Source organism: Chrysochloris asiatica, unplaced genomic scaffold, assembly GCF_000296735.1.
Source record: "Chrysochloris asiatica unplaced genomic scaffold, ChrAsi1.0 scaffold00012, whole genome shotgun sequence".
NCBI lineage: Eukaryota > Metazoa > Chordata > Mammalia > Afrosoricida > Chrysochloridae > Chrysochloris > Chrysochloris asiatica.
Window position 1 is genome coordinate 31471765 of NW_006408530.1, and position 18542 is coordinate 31490306.

General features: G+C 39.8%; 1 protein-coding gene across 1 annotated transcript in view; it reads right to left on the bottom strand.

The window, feature by feature from the left end:
- The window catches only part of UBXN4 (UBX domain protein 4), a 60218-nt gene that overhangs the window by 16062 nt on the left and 25614 nt on the right, over window positions 1-18542 (bottom strand). The window contains exons 3-6 of the mRNA XM_006834578.1: window positions 17067-17095; window positions 16439-16557; window positions 14181-14358; window positions 7054-7147 (exon numbers count right to left, since the gene is read on the bottom strand). Of these exons, the coding sequence (XP_006834641.1) occupies window positions 7054-7147; window positions 14181-14358; window positions 16439-16557; window positions 17067-17095 (420 nt within the window). The remainder of the gene's footprint in view (window positions 1-7053; window positions 7148-14180; window positions 14359-16438; window positions 16558-17066; window positions 17096-18542) is intronic.

An 18542-nucleotide genomic window follows, 5' to 3' on the forward strand; every position in this document is an offset into this window, starting at 1 on the left:
TGATTTAAAAGTATACATATGTTTCCAAACAATATATAAATCAGTAACTTACAAATTCTTTGCTCTAAACACCAACATGGCACGAAATTGTTAAAAACAGAAGCAAAAATTTAAGAGCATTTAAGGAGTTCTAGTAGCAGAGTGGTTACGAATCGGGCGGCGAACCGCAAGGTCGGCAGTTCAAAACTACCAGCTGTTATGAGAGAGAAAGATGAGGCTTTCTGCTCCCACAAAATTTTACAGCCTCGGAAACCCTGTACAGCATCGCTATGAGTTGGTTCCGAATCAGTGACTCTGTGTAGGGTTTCTAAGAAGCAGTTGGTGAGCCTGAACCACAGACCATGCAGTTCAGGGCATTAACCCACAGCGCTACACTAGAAACTACTAATAATACCAAAATACATTTCTGATTTCTAACTGTTAAGAAGTCCATGAATTAAAAATGAAGTTCTAATGTGAATTACATGCAACAGTTTGATGGACTTTTCAGCTAAACAGAAACAAACCAAAACACCAACTTGTCTGTAATTAAATAGTGGTGAATACACTAAAACTATATATCTATACAAGGAGCTCTGGTAGCACAGTGGTTACAAGTAGGGCTGCTAATCTCTAGTTCAAAAGTTCTAAGCTACTAGCTGTTCCACTGGAGAAAAATGAGGCTTTCTGCTCCCATAAGATTTACAGCCTTGTAATCCCTACGCAGAGTCATTGAGTTGGAACCGACTCCACAGCACACCACTAACACCATGTTGTTGTTGTCAGGTGCCATCGAGTTGGAGCCAACTCATAGCGACCCCATGCAAAGCAGAATAAAACAATGTCCGATCCTGGGCCAACCCCACCACCGCTGCCACACTTGACGCCATCAATGATTTCACCTGGCTGATGCACCTCATTGGGGGTCTTCCTCTCTTTCTCTGACATCGTTCTCCAGCGACTGTTCTCTCTTGACAATATGTCCAAAGTATGAGAGACGAAGCTTATATGTCTCCTGACAATATGTCCAAAGTATGAGAGATGAAGCTTAGCCATCCAGGCCTCCAAGGAGCACTCTGGCTGCACGTCTTCCAAAATGGATCTATTGGTTCTTTTGGCAGTCCATGGCACTTTTAGTATTCTCCTCCAAGACCACAACTCAAAGGCATCAATTCTTCTACGGTCTTCCTTATTCACTGTCCAGCTTTCGCATCCATATGAGGTTATTGAAAATACCATGGCTTGGGTCAGGTGCACCTTAGTCCTCAAGGTGACATCTTTGCTCTTCAACACTTTAAAAAGTTCCGGTGCAGCAAATTTGCCTAATGTAGTACGTCGCCTGATCTCTTGACTGCTGCTTCCGTGAGTGTTGATAGTTGATCCAAGAAGAATGAAGTCCTTGACAACTTCAATCTTTTCTCCATTGATAAGAATGTTGTTTATTGGTCCAGTGGCGAGGATTTTTGTTTTTTTGACATTGAGATGCAACCCATACTGAAGGCTGTGTTCTTTGTTCTTCATCAATAAATGTTTCAAGTCCTCTTCACTTTCAGCAAGGAAGGTTGTATCATCTGCATATCGCAGGTTGTTAATGAGTCTTCCTCCAATCCTGATGCCACGTTTTTTTTCATAGAGCCCAGCTTCTGGGATTATTTGCTCACAATATAGGTTGAATAAGTATGGTGAAAGAACACAACCTTGTCGCACACCTTTCCCTATTTTAAAACATTCAGTGTTCCCATGCTCTGTTCGAACAACTGCTTCCTGGTCCAGGTACAGATTCCTCAGAAGTACAATTAAGTGTTCTGGAATACTCATACTTCTCAATGTTTCCATAGCTTGTCATGATCCACACAATCAAAAGCCTTTGCGTAGTCAATAAAGCATAGGTAAACATCTTTCTGATATTCTCTGCTTTCAGCCAAGTCCATCGGACATCAGCAATGATATCTCTCATTCCCCGGCCTCTTCTGAATCCAGCTTGAATCTCTGGAAGTTCTTCGTCAATGTACGATTGTAGCCGTTTCAAAACTTGACTCGCTTGAGATATCAAAGAGATTGTCCGATGATTTCCACCACCATACAACTATACATTTTTTTAAACTGATTTTATGTTGTGTGAATTATGTCTCAAATTTTTTAAATGGTAATTTCTCGGCTATGGATTTGGGTTACACATGTATGTGTTAAAACTCAGCTGAACAACTTATGCCAGAGATCAAGGAAGTGCTTAAAGGAACAGAAAACCTAGCAAGAAAGGGATTCTGTATATCTATGGAGTTCTGGTGTGGTGCTGTAGGTTAAGCATTGGATTGTTAATCACAAAGTAGATAGTTCAAACCCAACAGCCACACTTCTCAAAAATCCTATACAGGGTCACTATGAGTCAAAATTGACTCAACAGTACCTAACAACAACAATATATGTATTTATTAAGATTTTTTTTTCAACTAAGAAAATGTTGAACATTTTTTAGTTGAAGGAACCTTAATGAAGTGCAGATCTACCCAGTTCTGATATGCTAATTATGAAAGCAATGTTGTTGTTAGATGCTTTTGATTTGATTTTCAGTCATAGTGATCAAACATAACAGAGCAGAACTGCCTCGGAGGGTTTTCTAAACTGTAATCTTCAGTAGAGCACATTGCCAGGACTTTCTCCTGAAAAGTCACTGGTAGATAGATTTGAATCGCCAAACTTTCATTTAGCAGCCAAGCACCTAACTGTTGAGCTACCTGAACTCCTTATGAAATAAATAGTATTTAATACATGCTAATTATAAAAGTGGAGTCCTGGTGTGGCACTGTAGGTTAATGTGCCAGACTGCAAAGTCATTTGAATTGCAAGGTCGATGATTCAAGCTCACCAGCTGCTCCTCCTCAGAACCCCAATTCAGGGTCGCTATGGGTTGGAACCGACTCAGTGGCACTTAACAACAACAACAATTATAAAAGTAGTTAACACTTATAGAATAAAATAAGGGGGGACGACTTCAAAACAAAGGGTGACCAAAATCTGTAATTTCTCTTTCACAGATATTAGTATCAACATTTAGGTATAAGTCATTAAAAGTCTTCCTTTCCCCAAGTCTCCAAACTATTTCCTAGAATTTTTGTTTTCATTTCATCTATAGGTTGTATAAATAATAATACACAGTGGTGGGCCAGCTGTTAGCAACACAAAAGAAGATGAGTGCCTGGGAACCTTGGTTCCCTTCTGCTGTTCTAGAGTTATGCCATTTATACCATCCTCACCACTGTGAGAGGATCTCTCCTGCTTTTCACTCAGTGATGGTACTGCCCCAACTCCTGTCAAAAATGTACAGAACAATCACAATCTAGGTTTTGTTGAAAAGAAGTTGATCTTGAGTCATGGACAAACCCAAAGACTTAATGTCAGCAATCAAACTCAACTTTGTTTCTTCATGCTGGTGTTAAGTGCTGTGTAGTTGGTTCTGACTCATAATACCCCTGTATAAGATTTCCAAGGTGCAGCGGGTGAGTCTGAAATGCCAACGCTGTAGTGAGCAGTCAGGTGTTTATCCTACAGAACCACACATTACTTTGTTAACAAGAAAATATCAAGTCTTTCTGAGATGCTAGTTTAGGTCAGCATTAAAAACATTCCTGATGTAATATCCAATCTGTCTGGGCAGGGCTGACAAAAGGAGATGGGGATGGCTCTCATGTGGCACAATAGTGAATAATTGCCATCAGGACTTACTGTGAAGGTTGGAAATGTAAAGGTAGATATTTTGTAGTAAAAGGAGGAGAGTGGTTGACTTGGCATTCCAGGAGCAGGGGTCCCTGGGACCATTAAGAAAGAAGAACGGAGTGCAGAACCCTACCCAGAGAAGCAGCAATGCCAGAGATGGAGGCAGAGACCATGACGTAGACAGATGGAGTGGCTGGGAACTCTAGACCCAGAAAGGAAGAGAGGCTGTGTGCTGATGACTGGGGAGGCTTGCGGTGTATACCCTTTGGTTGTTTGATGATGCATGGAGGGGATTGTAACCATGGCAATGAAATGATATATGATAGGATGAATGTAGAGCTAATGTTCTCCCATGTAAAGTATCACATAATTCACAAAACATTAAAAAAAAAAAAAATACTGATGACCCACTAACTATTCACAGTTCATATAACTTTTTTTTAATGTTTAAACATGTTTTCTATGGAATTAACCCATGTACGTTTGAAATGTAACATTAGTAGCAATCTTTCTGGTGTCACTACTTCTCTGCACTCTGCTCTTATCCCTTGATGGTCCCAGGGACCTAGGCTCCTGGACTGCAAAGTCAACCATTTCCCTCCTTTTGCTATAAAATGTCTACCTTTACCTTTCCAACCCTTACAGTCAGTCCTGATAGTAATTATTCACTATTGTATCACATGAGTTCTATCCTAGTCTCCTTTCATCAGTGGAGACTCTACCTTCCTCCGTGCCCTCTGGATCTAGGCTCCCTCTTGAAAGCTTGTAAGTCAGTCACTTCTTGCCTTTGTAGCGCTGCCCCGCCCCCATTTTGGGTAGCCAATATCCAAGTTGCTCATCCCTGTCTACTCTTTGTATGGAGGAGGCGGGAATGATCCTCACTGTAAAGATTTGTTCCCTCTTTTGAGCTACTGCATCCATAGCTATACATCAAGTCATCAGATTACTCTTTTTTTCCTCTTCTTTCTTCTTCTAGCTGAGCTCTGATCATCCAGCCATTGAAGCCAGGTCAAGTGGGTACTATCTGCAAGTGTGGGTGTTCTTATACATATGCCCTTTCTTCTTATCAGCTGGATGTGTCACTCTCCACTCTAGTCTTCTGTGGCTATGTCATTGACTCTGGGCCCAGAAGTCCCAGGTCTTGCCACACTGCCGGCCAACTAGGTCTCCACCTAGGTTCATAGGAGTCTATTGAACGTGGTTGGACTTAGCTCACAGCTTCATTGCTGTTTTTCCCTCACTTCCCCACTATTAGTGACCAATGTTGTCACCAGTCAGAGCATGTGTCTGAACGTTTATTCCCATTGAATCTTAGGTCTTGTAAGGGGTTTGCCCCGAGGGGACCCAACCACTTGCCTTGGTATCTCCTGGGCAAGCAACTTGCTTGTTCTTGTAGAAGTCAGTCAGTAGTCAGTTGGACTGCTGTTACTGTTTTGTATTTTTCCTGTCAGTCTTTCTTTCAAGAGTTATCTTTTACCTCGGCAACCTAAGACAGAGCTATTGCCATGCTGCAATGAGTTTCAATGACAGATAAGACTGAGGAATTCGCACTGACCGCCTAAGACAGTCAGCATCCCTCAAACAAATAATAAATAAGGGGGAATCTGTGGCAGACCGTGCAGACCTGGTCAGGAGTTCAAGGCCCTGTCGGCCCAAGCGTTGCAGACCGTCCAAACCATAGGCTCTGAGGATCAGATCTTGGTCACCTAGCAGACATACCAAACTGGCCCTCATCTGATTATTCAGTATGCTTGCTAGTAATCTCATACTTGAGCCCTGGATATCCACAGATAAATTTAAAAACCTTACCTAGAAGCCGAGACTATAAACTCCAAAAAGGCAAAGTTTCCCCCACCCCCACTGCCAAAAAAAAAGCTAAAGAGGATAGAGAGAAACACTGTTAACTGATGGTATATGGAGAGGATTATAATCAATGTAATGAAACAAGTTATATGAATGGTTGAATGTGAAACTAATGATGTGCCCTGTAAACTTTCACTCAATCCACAATAAAAACCTTAAATTAAAAAAAAAAAAAAAGAGTTATCTTTTGTTATTCTAGCTGCTCCAGGCTGGTCTGCTTGTCTTTTCAAGTGGAAGTTTCCCACCTCAGAAGAGTCTGGATGGGTTCAGGATTCCACCTATGGTCTTACGTAATGCAGAGACTCCACAGGAAGCCTCCTTCACTGGGCCCATTGTAGCCTCATTTTAGGTATTCCAATCAGTTGTAGGTAGAAGACACAGACTTACATGCTTTCTATGGTGATATTTCTGGCTATTCCTTTCTCTCCCCCTCAACTTATTTTATAATGGTATGCAAGGGAAACCAAGATTCAAAAGACAGCCAAGAACAAAAAACAGGACAGCTAAACATCTTAACATTATTTCCCCCCTTTTGCCCATTCCAACCATGCCTTAATCCCTGTATCCCAGAGCCTTGTTCCAAGGTTGTGCATACATCATTATTTACCTCTGCCCCACTTAGCCCATGCAGCCCTGCCTAATTGCTCACTCATTCACCGTGAGTTCATGTAACTTTTAAGAGCCATAGTGAAAAGCCTATGATTTGATGATTACCGTATAATTGAAAGAGAAGTCCTGTTGGTGCTATAGGATATGCACTGGGCTACAAGGTCAGTGTTCAAACCCATTAGGTACTCCATGGGAAAACAATTACATTGTCTAAGACTTAGTCTTATAAAGATTTAGTCTTGGAAACACTAAGGAAACTCTGTTCTATTGGGTCACTATGAGTTGGAATCTATTCAATGGCAGTGTCAAGAAATTTGTATCTGATGATCAGACTAATAAAAATGACATTTAGTACACATTCACTTATGCAGATTCCAACCTCAGTACACAGTCATAAAATTAACTGAACTCCTTGCCCATCTGGAGCGTTTTATCCTCTGGTATGGACAGATAGAAGTGACAGACTTAGATACGTGCATGCACAAAAATAGCAACCAATAAAAAGGAGGTTCTTAGAATGACCAACCTATAGAGGTTAAGTTTGATTTTGGTTATGGCCGGGTGTAGGTATTCAACTTTAGCTATATTACCTCCTGCCAGGTAGGAGTTTTTCATGTTGAACCTTTAACGGGGTAACTAACTGCCTTACTTGCTGTCTATATACTGTTTTACCTCCTGACTGATAAATTCATTCAGATACAGAAGAGTTTTACTGCCAGAATGCCATCTTTATAGGAACCAGTAAGTTGGTCAGGTAATCAATTACTGCAACACAAATTCTAAAACTTCATATGTGCAACTTTAGCTTTCATTCAAATTCATGAAATAACTGAAACATCTTTTAACTGAAAATATCACAAAATGCCACATGAAAAAGTAAGAGCAAACCTTTCCACTCTGACGGTGAGGTCCTCTGCAGGTTTTAGATCTGAACAGTCATGAGGCTCTTGGGAGGGAGTGGCATGACTTGAACTTTCTCCTCCTTAATTATTAAGTAAAGGAAAATGAATACTGCTGTTAATGCTATTCTTCAAAAGATACATAAATCTTCAGTTTCAACATTTATTAATAATCTTATTTCTTAAGCTTTACTTGTTTTCCCTAGGAAGAAAGCCAGAGATAAGATATGAATCATTACTCAGGAGGACAAGGGGAAAAAAGGATAAATGGAAACAATAAACACAGGGAGGAAGTGGGAAGAATGCTGTTACATTATGAGGATTGCAATCACTATGTGTATGAACTGCTGAATGGAAAACCCATTTGCTTTGTAAACTTTCAAATCACAACAAAAAGTTAAAAATAAATAAAGGAACTAATCTTGAAAACTGGATCTGGATAACATAGATGTCAAGCAAAGCAGCTACCCACTCAGAGATGCAACATGAAAAAGCATCAACCTGGCAGGAGATAATAGAGCAGAAGTAGACCTGGCCAAGGGTTGTCTTCACTTAAGAACAGTGCTAGCTGTTCTATGTTGTTCGATATACTGGCTGCATGTGGCTAATGAGCATTTGAAATAAGCCTAGTTCACCTGAAAGATTTAATTTTTTTTATTATATTTAACTTGTTAGATTACCTTTAGAAGCCACGTGTGGCTCTGGCAATGGCTCTAGAGGTTAAGTTTCATCTTGGTTATATCTCTAGACCTGAAGGCTGAAAGGATGTGCTTATACAGAACTTAGTGATTCCTTAGGCTGCAGTGCTGTGAATTCTTTAATATGGTCCTTCTTCTAGCCATCATCTTTGTAACTCCTACCAAGTGACTGGGTTTTGTTAGGTGTTCTCAAGGCAGTTCCGATTCCCAGCGCCCCTATGTACAACAGAATGAAACACTGCCCAGTCCTGTGCCATCCTCACAATGGCTATTATGTTTGAGCCCACTGCTGCTGCCACTGTTCCATTCCATTTTGTTGGGTATCTTCCTCTTTCTTACTGACATTCTACTTTACTGGGTGGTGGTGGTGTTGTTAAGCGCCACTGACTTGGTTCCAACTCATAGCGACCCTATATAAGGTTTATGAGGCATGGCCGGTGGCTTTGAACTGCTGACCATGTGATTAGCAGTTCAGTGTTCACCCTACAGCACTACACCAGGATTGTGGCCCACCAAGGGGACTAGACTGCAGCTAATAACATAAGCAGATATGGTATTCTTATAGGGTAAAACTATGCAAATAAGATGTCTGGAACCCTAATGTGGGGATTGTTCAGTTTTGTCATCCAGCGAGGTTTAAAATAAGCCATCCCAGAAACGGAAGCAGGTGGCTCTCACTACCATCAAGAAGAACCAGGAGTAGAGCACAACCTCAAGATTCCTGCATTGAACTGCCTCGATCCAGACATGGAGAGCTGTGACACCAGAGACACTAAGAAATGGCGGAGAAGTGGTAAAGAAGTGGAGGCATCAGAACTAGGAGTCAGGCAGGAGATGGCACAGTGTGCTTCCCGGCCCACAGAGCAAGAAAACTCAGTGCTTTCAAGCAGGACCTTTGCTGCTTCCTGGGAACCTAATCAGAGGGCTATGACCCACAGAGAAAGAGCTGAGCATCTTCAAGCTTAGGCTTACTGACAGAATGAGCATTTACTGGCAGAGTTAAAAGAGCTTAGTAACACTTGCCTGAGCAGAGCAGAGGTCAAAGTGCCAAATGACTGAGGTGGAGAACCAGAGAGAGGCATACCTGAGCATAGCTGAGAGGCCATCCTGATCAAATAACTGTATCCTGAGCATTTCTGATCCTGAATTGCAACTTGGTCACATCCTTAATAACTTCCATAACTGTATTGTTATATGTGGCCACTACAATAATCAAACCCAGCAGAGAAGCAGAGAGTGCTTTGGGAGGGACAGGTGGTGGTAAAACTGGTAAAAAGGTTGACAGGTGGAGGCATGTCTGACCTCCACCCAAGAGGAGTTGGCCTTGTGCTGATGCTGGTTAGTGATCCTCTTCCCTGATCAAGTTAGAGGAAATCAGACAATGCCCCCACACAATTATTGCAGATTATTTTAAAAACCATATTCTTTTAAGGATTTTTTGACAGATTTTGTACTGAACTATTCTAACAGACAGGTAGGATCTAAGTACTTCCTTGATGTATGGCTGGAACCTCTGTCTCTTCCTTACCACCAACTTGATTCCTCTTTCCATTTATGATGGAAATGGTCCTTTTGAAAAGGAAGGACTATGGAGCCACAGAGCCTACATTCAAGTTCCATTTCTGTCCATTTAGTAAGAAAATGAAGACAGTAACTTTAAATAGAGTTGCAAACATTATTAAGAGTTAAAACAAGTAAAGTGCTTGGAACTTTACTGAGACTTCTGGTGATGGTGGTGGTGGTGTGCCATCAAGTTGGTTCCAACCCAAAGCAACCCTATATAAGGTTTTTGAGGCTGTATATATCTTTATGGGAGCAGAAAGCCTCATCATCCTCCCACGGAAAAGTTGGTGTTTAGCAGACCAAGGTGCAACCCACTAACATATAATAAGTGCCTTAGTTATTGTAGTTAAGGAACCCTGATCGCATAATGATACCTGGACTGCTAACTGCAAGGTCAGCAGTTCGAATCTACCAGGCACTCTGAGGGAGAAAGATGAGATTTTCTGCTCCCCATTAAGATTTATAGCCTCAGATACCCTATACTGGGTCATTAGGAGTCAAAACTGGCTCAACAGCACACCATCACCAGTTATAGTTAAGGGCTGTCGAGTTGGTTCCAACTCACAGTGACCTTGTATAGGATTTCTAAGGAACAGCTGGTGGGTTTGAATCACTAACCTTGTGGTTAGCAGTCCAGTGCTTGTGCTACAACACCACATCAGGGATTCCAGTTATTATACTAGTTGTTGTTGTTATGTGCCATCGAGTCGGTTCCGACCCATAGCGACCCTGTATAGGGTTTCCAAGGGTGTAAATCTTTACGGGAGTAGAAAGCCTCATCTTTCTCCCACGGAGCAGCTGGTAGTTTCGAACCGCTGACCTTAAGGTTCGCAGCCCGATTCATAACCACTACGCTACCAGAGCTCCTTATTTTAGAAATAATTATAATTACTAAGTATTTCTTGTAACTTTGTTATTCTTAAGTATTTCATTTTATGTTTCAGGAATTTTAGTTATATCATTGGAAAAAACAATTATAATAATGTTTAGACTGTCAAAAATACCCAAATGAATGTGAAAAAAAACAACAAAGTGTTTTGCTCATTAACTCTGATACAAGTTAATGAATTCTTAGGAAAATGATAAATTTCAAGGTGCCATAATTATTTCATATCCTATTTGGGTTCTACCTTCTTCAATGACTTGTAAGCTTCAAAGAGCAGAAGACACACATTTAAGAGGTTACTTAAGCTCCAAATACATAAGTAACTCAACAGCAGATCATTTAAAAGCCTAAAGTAAAGGCTCTAAGCCTTTTATAAAAAGAATGTGTGCTTCTATGTATATTTGCCAATCACAACTACCCTAACAAGTTCTCTTCAGAAGTGCCACTATGTCCTTTTTTTTTTTTTTTTTAACATATTTCTGTTTTTAAAAAGTATAGGGTACTCATGAAAACATTTCATGGGCTGGCAGGCACAGTTGGCAAACAAACACAGAAGCATGTATTATTTGCATAAAAATTCAGTAAGCATCTAAGATTCCAAAGTACTACATTATGAAAGCATTCGAAGATCCTAAGAATCATGGTTGGAAGTTGTTATAGCTTGAATTGTGTCCCTCAAAATGTGTTGTAAATCCTAACCTCTATGCCTATGGTTGTAATCTCATTTGAGGATGAATTTGTGTAGGGCGTGTATTGAGTCAATCTCCCAGGAAATATAAAAGCAGCAGATTAAATAAGCAAGGCTAGGGGAAGAGAGATCCAATCTACATGAAGCTTTCAAGGAAACAAGGGCCTTCCCTAAGAGCAAAACAGAAAGGAAGGAAACCTCTCCTGAAAAGTCACTGCCCTGAAATCAGATTTCTAACCTCCTGTGAGAAAATAAACTTGTTTGTTAAAGACATCCACTTGCAGTATTTGTTAAAGCAACAAGAAAAAAACTAAGATGTCTTTCAGAAATCATGAATAACAAGAAATAGGCAAAGATTTCCCAATTTTTGGATAAAGAAACACATTAAGAATCAAAGAAATATGTCACTTTGAGTCCCAATAAAACTGCAAAGCCTAAGCATATCAGAGTCAAATTGCTGAGAACTAAAGAAAGATAAAATTCCTGAACACAACCTGAGAAAAACCAATATATTCCATACAGGGAATAAAAAAACGAAATGGCCATGAACTTCTCATTAGAAAACTGTGGAGACCAAAAAACAGTGGAACAACATCTTCAAAGTACTAAAAGAAAAAATAACTACCAACCCAAAATCTTATTTCTGACAAAATATCTTTCTAGAACAAAGGTAAAATTAAAAACATTTTCAGATAAAGGTAAACCAAGAGAATGTTTTGCCAACAGAACATTGTTGTCAAGTCGGTTCTGATTCATAGCAACTCTGAATAGGGTTTCCGAGGCTGTAAATCTTTAAAAGAGCAGAAAGTCTCATCTTTCTCCTGCATAGCAGCTGGTGGACTCAAACAGCCAAACATATGGTTAGCAGGCCAGTGTTTGGTCTACAGAGCCACATATTTCTTAGTGTGCTAGCGGAATGCAATGAAAAATGCTAAGAGAAAAATTTTAAATTGAAGGGCAATGATCTGTATCTTCAGGAAGGAATGAAGAATTTTAGAAATGACACATATCCAGGTAAATATAAAAGACAGTAACTCTTCTGTAAACCTAAATGGATTCTATACACTCCCCTAGTTCTGTATGTATCAGAATTTGAATTATCTGAAGATGCAAAATCTCAAAATGACACTTCTAAGAGGGAATTTGGTATGCGTTTTTTTAACTGTTGAAAGAATCTTAAAAGGTACAAATTTCAACTCAATATAAGTAAGAATTTTCTAAAATCTAGACCTACTCAGGAGTCCTGGTGTGGCACTATGGGTTAATGCGCCAGACTACGAAGCCATTTGAACAGCAAGGTTGGCGGTTCAAACTCACCAGAAGCTCCTTGGAAACCCTATACAGGGTCGCTATGGGCCGGAACCAACCCGATGGCACACAACAAGACCTACACAACAACAGAATAGGCTTCCTAGCAAGATATGAGTCTCCCGTCATTTAATGTATTTGAGCAGCGTCTTGGTAACTGCCAGATGCTGGAATGAAATTATCCTTATGGATTACTGATATTCTAACTTTTTGACTTATCTACCCCAATGTCGTTTAATAAACCAAAACCAAACCCAATACTGTCAAGTCAATTTCAATTCATGTACAGTCCATGTATTACAGAGCAGAACTGGCCCACAGGGTTTTATTGGCTGTAATCTTTCTAGAAGCAGATCCATCACCAGATCACTGGATAGGTTCAAACCATCAACCTTTTGGCATTCAATACACAAGCACAAACTAACTGAGCCACCCAGTGACCTATGAGACTTAATACAAGACTTATTAATTATATCAAACATCTCTGACCACAATCCCCATCATACAACATAGAGCTTTCCTTTTGCCTTTTTTACATTATAGCCTTTGTAGTCATACAGGTATTTCTATAGGCTCTATTTTACAACTTGCTTTTAATTAAAATTACAGTAATACAAGAACCAATCCCTTAAATGTATGTAGCATTTTAAACTTCATAAAACATTAGCAGAAATTACTATCAACTGTTCTGTGCAATTGACTACTTGGTTTTAGAGGGTGTATTCCTTGAAGTTATCCTCTTCTGCCACTAAATGACACAGAAACGTATTTAAGACAACCCTTAAGTTAAATGAATCTGAGGGGAAAAAATATGATACATTTATTATTTATTAATTTTTTAATGTTTTATTGTGAATTATGTGATAGTTTACATGGGAGAACATTAGTGTTACATTCATCCTATCTTATATCGTTTCATTGCCGTGGTTACTGATACATTTATTTTTAAAGATATTTTTTCATGGCCTGTAATTTTAAATGAAGTGAAGGAGTACATCTACTATACCAAAAAGGGTACAATGCAATACTTTTCACAATAACCAAAAGCTAGGAACAACCCAAAGATCCATCAATAGATGGATAAGCAAAATGTAGTGTATGAGGGAGCTTCAAAAAGTTCATGGACAAATGGAATTTAACAACAATGGAATTTTTCCATGAACTTTCTGAAACTCCTCACATGACATAAAATATACAGTGTATAAGCATGGACTTCAGGTATGGCACTGTAGTATCAGCACTGGACTTTGAACCATGAGGTCTACAGATCAAACCCACGAGCTGCTCTTCAAACCCTACACAGGGTCGATATGAGTCAGAACTGACTCAACAGTACTTAACAACAAAAAAGTATGGATGAACTTTGAAAACATTACACTGAATGAAAAAAGTCAGGCACTAAAAAGGGCAAATACTATGTGATTCCACTTATATGTACAACAAACAAATGTACAGAGAAAACGTTTATACGTATTTGCCAGGGATAGGAGTCCTGGTGTGGTGCACTGGAACAAAAGGTCAGCTTGAACCACAAGGATGGTAGTTCAAATGTACTAGTTGCTCCTTGGATGCCCTGTGTAGGGTCACTAGGAGTCAGAACTGGCTTGACAGCACTTAACAACCAGGGATAGGTGGGAAGGAGTTCTGGTGGAGCTCAGAGTAAGAGGAGGCTGTCTGATCCAATATTTAGTCTCAAACTCTATATAAGATCATATAAGTCGGATTGGCTCAGCAGTGAGTTGGGTATTACAGGTAGAGATAAGTGGGAGTTGTGCTTTAAGGGGCACTGAATTTCTGTTAAGGGTAATGAAAAAAATGGAAACAGATGGTGGTGATCGTTGTACAACATGGTAAATGTAATTAATGTCATACGTAAAAACAGTTGATCTGAGAATATAAAACCTCAAAATGAATGATTGTCACTGTCATATGTATATTTCATTATAATAAAATTAAAACTAAATAAAGAGTACCTGCTGCAATATCTGATTTTGCATCAGGAGAAGTGGGTGGTGCCTCACAAAGCTTGATATTCCCGGATTGAGAGTTTTCAGAAGTGTTGTTAGATTCAAAGGAGGCGGACAGAGCAGACACTGAACTTTCAGACTGACGCCCATTTGCAACTGATGATTCAACTTTTACTGAGTGCATCTATGGAGAAAACAAATTGTAGTAGATAAGAATGTAAACTTACCATGGCATATTAAACCAAAATATGAGCTAACCCAATTAGCACTCTATGGCGGTGGTGGCTGTGTGCCGTGGAGTCGGTTCCAGCTCATAGTGACCCTGTACAGGGTTTCCGAGGCTGTAAATCTTTACTGGAGCAGAAGGCCTCATCTTTCTCCTGCAGAACAGGTGGTAGTTTCGAACTGCTGGCCTTGCAGTTCACAGCCCGATTCATAACCACTACACTACCAGAGCTCCTTAATTCGTACTCTACAGTTGTTAAAAGTGCCTTTGAGTCAGTTCCAACTTATAGCAACCTGACAGAGGGTTTCTTGAACCACTGACCTTGTGGTTCAAACCAACTTTGCAGTTCAGCGCATTAACCCGCAGTGCTAAACCACGACTCCAATACTCTATATAGTTGTTGTTGTTAAGTGCCATCGAGTCAGTTCTGACCCATAGCAACCCTGTATAGGGTTTCCGAGAAGTGACTGGTGAGCTTGAACCACCGACACTGCAGTTCAAACGGCTTTGCAATCTGGTGCATTAACCCACAGTGCCACTCCAGGACTCACTCTACAGTAGGGAGTATTTAATTCTATATGTAGATGTTCCAGAACATGGAATTCCATCTCATTATGGAATTCAACTATAAGCAGGTGAGAGTATAAAAAAATCTTGACAGCCTCGTCTAACTGAGAACACCACTCGGGCTCCTTCCCACCTACCCCTGGTTGTTACAGAGCACACAGGTGGATTACTTCATAAGACTCTCTACACATAATCCTTGTAACTCCCACCAAACAACCTCTTCCTGATGGACCTAGGTAAGAAAAGGAGGAAGTACAAGGTAGAGTGGTAGGATTCCCAGACTACAGAGCAAGTAAAGCTGAGTGTCTTTGGGCAGGCATCTTGCTTATAGAGTGGGGATAACCTCCTGGCACTTAACTGGGAGAGGAAGGTTTGCTGATCCATGGAGCTTTGGGCTGAAGCTTATGGTTTAGGGCATTTATCAGCAGCAGCATTAAAGGATCTCTGTAACAATACTAAAGCAGGGCAGGGCCTGGTCAAGGGGCCAAGGACCACAGAGAGGCCTGCCTGTGGGCACAGTTGAGAACAGGCTGTTGTGACTGGAAGAACTATGCCCCTGCACATTTCTCATCCTGTTAACTTCCCTAATAAACTCCATTACTGTGAGTATTGTCTCTGAGTTCTGTGTGGCCACTGCAATGAATTATCAAACCCTGAATGAGCATAGTGCCACATTTTGCACCTTTAAAATAGAATTCAAAGAAAAAAGTTACAAGCTATATTAACAACTAGCCATTGAGATCCGCTTCATTTTATCATTAAGTCAAGTGATTGCAACTAAGAAATTATTTCATAAAAAGTCCTTAAAATATGCTAGGCAATACACTGTTAATATCATAATGTGAAAACAATTCTCCCTTATAGTAAAATGCAAGCAATCCCCAAGTTATGAATTTCATACAACCTGGAATTACACACCAGACTTGGCAATCTATTATAATAAAAACTTGGGTACATACAATGGTTTGTAATTATATACTAGTATTACTTGTGACATGCATCAAAGCATTACTATTATTATTACTGCATTATTACGTTAAAGATGTTTTAGTGTATCCCAAAGTGGTTCTTTAATATTTTCTATCCACAGAAAAGTACACTATACACTCAGGCAAACATATGACTAATTGATACATGAAACACAGTTAACCATTTCTGACTTATGTACAAACTTGACTTAAAGACAGATTTATGAACAGAACTTCGTAATTCAGAGACTGCCTATAATGGTGATGTGCATTATGTGATTGGGAGAAGGGGACAGGAATAAAAAGAAGTATTCAGTACAGGAACTTTTAACTTCAAAATGCTGCTTTCAGAACTAGTCCAGTGAGACAGTATTTACCACCTTAAAAGTTTCATGATATTGGCAGGTTCTAGAAAGTAAAGAGGGGCTCCAAAAATGTTCCAATGTCAGACGATCAACATATTTTTCCACATTTATGCAAAGAAGAGTTCTATTCCTTCTCACCTGCTGGACTTTGTGAATTCTGGTAACAAGTTCATCTGCAGAAACACTTCCTGCTATTACTTCCAAGGGAATTCCACTGTCTCCAATAAAGAAACTGGATGGAACACACACTACAGGATCTGTAGTTTAGTTAAGTTTAACAATTTATGCACAGGACAAGGATCCAATATTACATAACACTACTGATAATAAAGCAAAACAAATTATCTTCATGAACTTCACATACTCAACTAGTGTATTTAATAAGTTCACCTACTGCTGTTGTGTAGTGAATCTGATATATGCAATCATTTATAATTTATTTGTTTCACATATGTGAATGAAAAACCACTACATTTACCTATGTCACAACTTTTTTCTACATCCATCTTGCTACCAGCTGACTCTTTCAGTTACTTCTAACATACTAACCAAACTCCACCATATTGCTTTTCAGGTATTCACAATTTTAAAAACTATGTTCTCATTTGCTACACTGTATTATCTCAAGGAATACTTAAGTGATATTGTTTCCATAAATGAGAATGCATGATTTCCTAAATAAATATGAGTATCCTTTAAAATTTTATGAAGAAAGACATATTCTCTAACAAACTAAATGCAAATTGATTCTTCTATGAAAGGATACAGATTTGTGAAAATTGTACGCAGGCTTCACTGTAAAATAAAATCAAACACAGTATCAGCAGATTAAAGTAACTATTTTTCAAATGATACACTACTTTTATAAAAACATACTGTACCAAAAGTATTTTTCTGAATTCAGTGTTTTTTTTTAATGAAAATGTTCTTTATTTCTATTATGAATGACATAGAAAGAATGTGACCTGAGATAGCTGTGGGAGATGGGTGAGCATTCTCTGAACACCTGCTGTCTCGAGGTTTGATGCTGGTGCTTGAAGCGCACAGCACAGGCAATAAAGTAAAGAAGACAAACCAAGTGGGGGGACAAGAACACAGTGGAATCCACAGACATGAGCTGGGGTTCAGGAAGAGGCAATGAAGCCCGTGTCAGTTGCTGTTGCCCTTGACCTTGATGGTGTGGGTGTCTCGCAAAAGCTGAGCCTCTGCATCACAGAAATAAACCCCTACACCTGACTCCAGAGCTGTTCTGTGTGGGAAGGTTTGCTTTTGTTCTAAGCTTCGATGGTTAATATGTTTGACAAATTTCAGAGTCTCTCTATCTCTGTAGACGAAGGCCAAAGCATTGTTTTCCGGATTCAGTGTCAGCAGCTCTTCATCTTCACGTTTGGCAATGTAGAAAGTAAAACCGCCATACTCTGGCTCCCATCCCAGCCTTCATAGCCACAGTAGAGAAGCAGGTGCAGGGCAAATTCTGTCTTGCTGTTATCATGGATTAGCGTGTAGTGTCTGTTCTTCCAATGCCTCAGTTCCCCCATGGCACGTGGGAACGCTTGATTCTTTCTTTCGATTCCCTCTGGATCTGAGCCTGTCTGGCCATCACTCTGGTGTTGCTGAGGGCGGCTGGATTATTCTCTTGCTCTGAGGCGCTATGGCTCATTCCTTCCTCAGTTAGTATCAGACGCTGCTTCTCCCTCTTTCCCTTCCTCAATCTCATCTTCTTCTGAAGGGGAAAAGAAGTGAAGCTTCAGGCCTGTGAAGTTGGAGAGCAGCAAGAATAGCTCTTTAGAGCTATACTTCCATGCAGTCTTTCAGCACCTCGGGAAGCTTACTCTCCTCAGCTTTCTCATAACACCTTTTGTTAGGAGGGCCCTGGCTGCTCCAATCCACGTCTCCTTTCTCCAAAGCCTCACAGTTCCTTTCACAGCCATCATCAAAAGGAGAAAAAATGTAATTCTTATTTCACAAGATTTTTTTGACTTGTTTTATAATTTTCAGATAAAAAAACCACTTGCCTTACAACCTGCAAACTGATATCTAGATCTGCTTCTTAAAAATCCAGAGTTAGTATCTGTCAAATTACTTCCTCAGTAGCAAGTAAGTATACCTGTCTATACTATATTAACTTGTGAAAGAAGGTATTAATGACCATCAGTCACTTGTACAAGTGTTAATGGAAAACTTTGTAATAATAAAGAAAGTGAAATAACCTAAATATCTAGCAACAAAAACTGAGTATGCA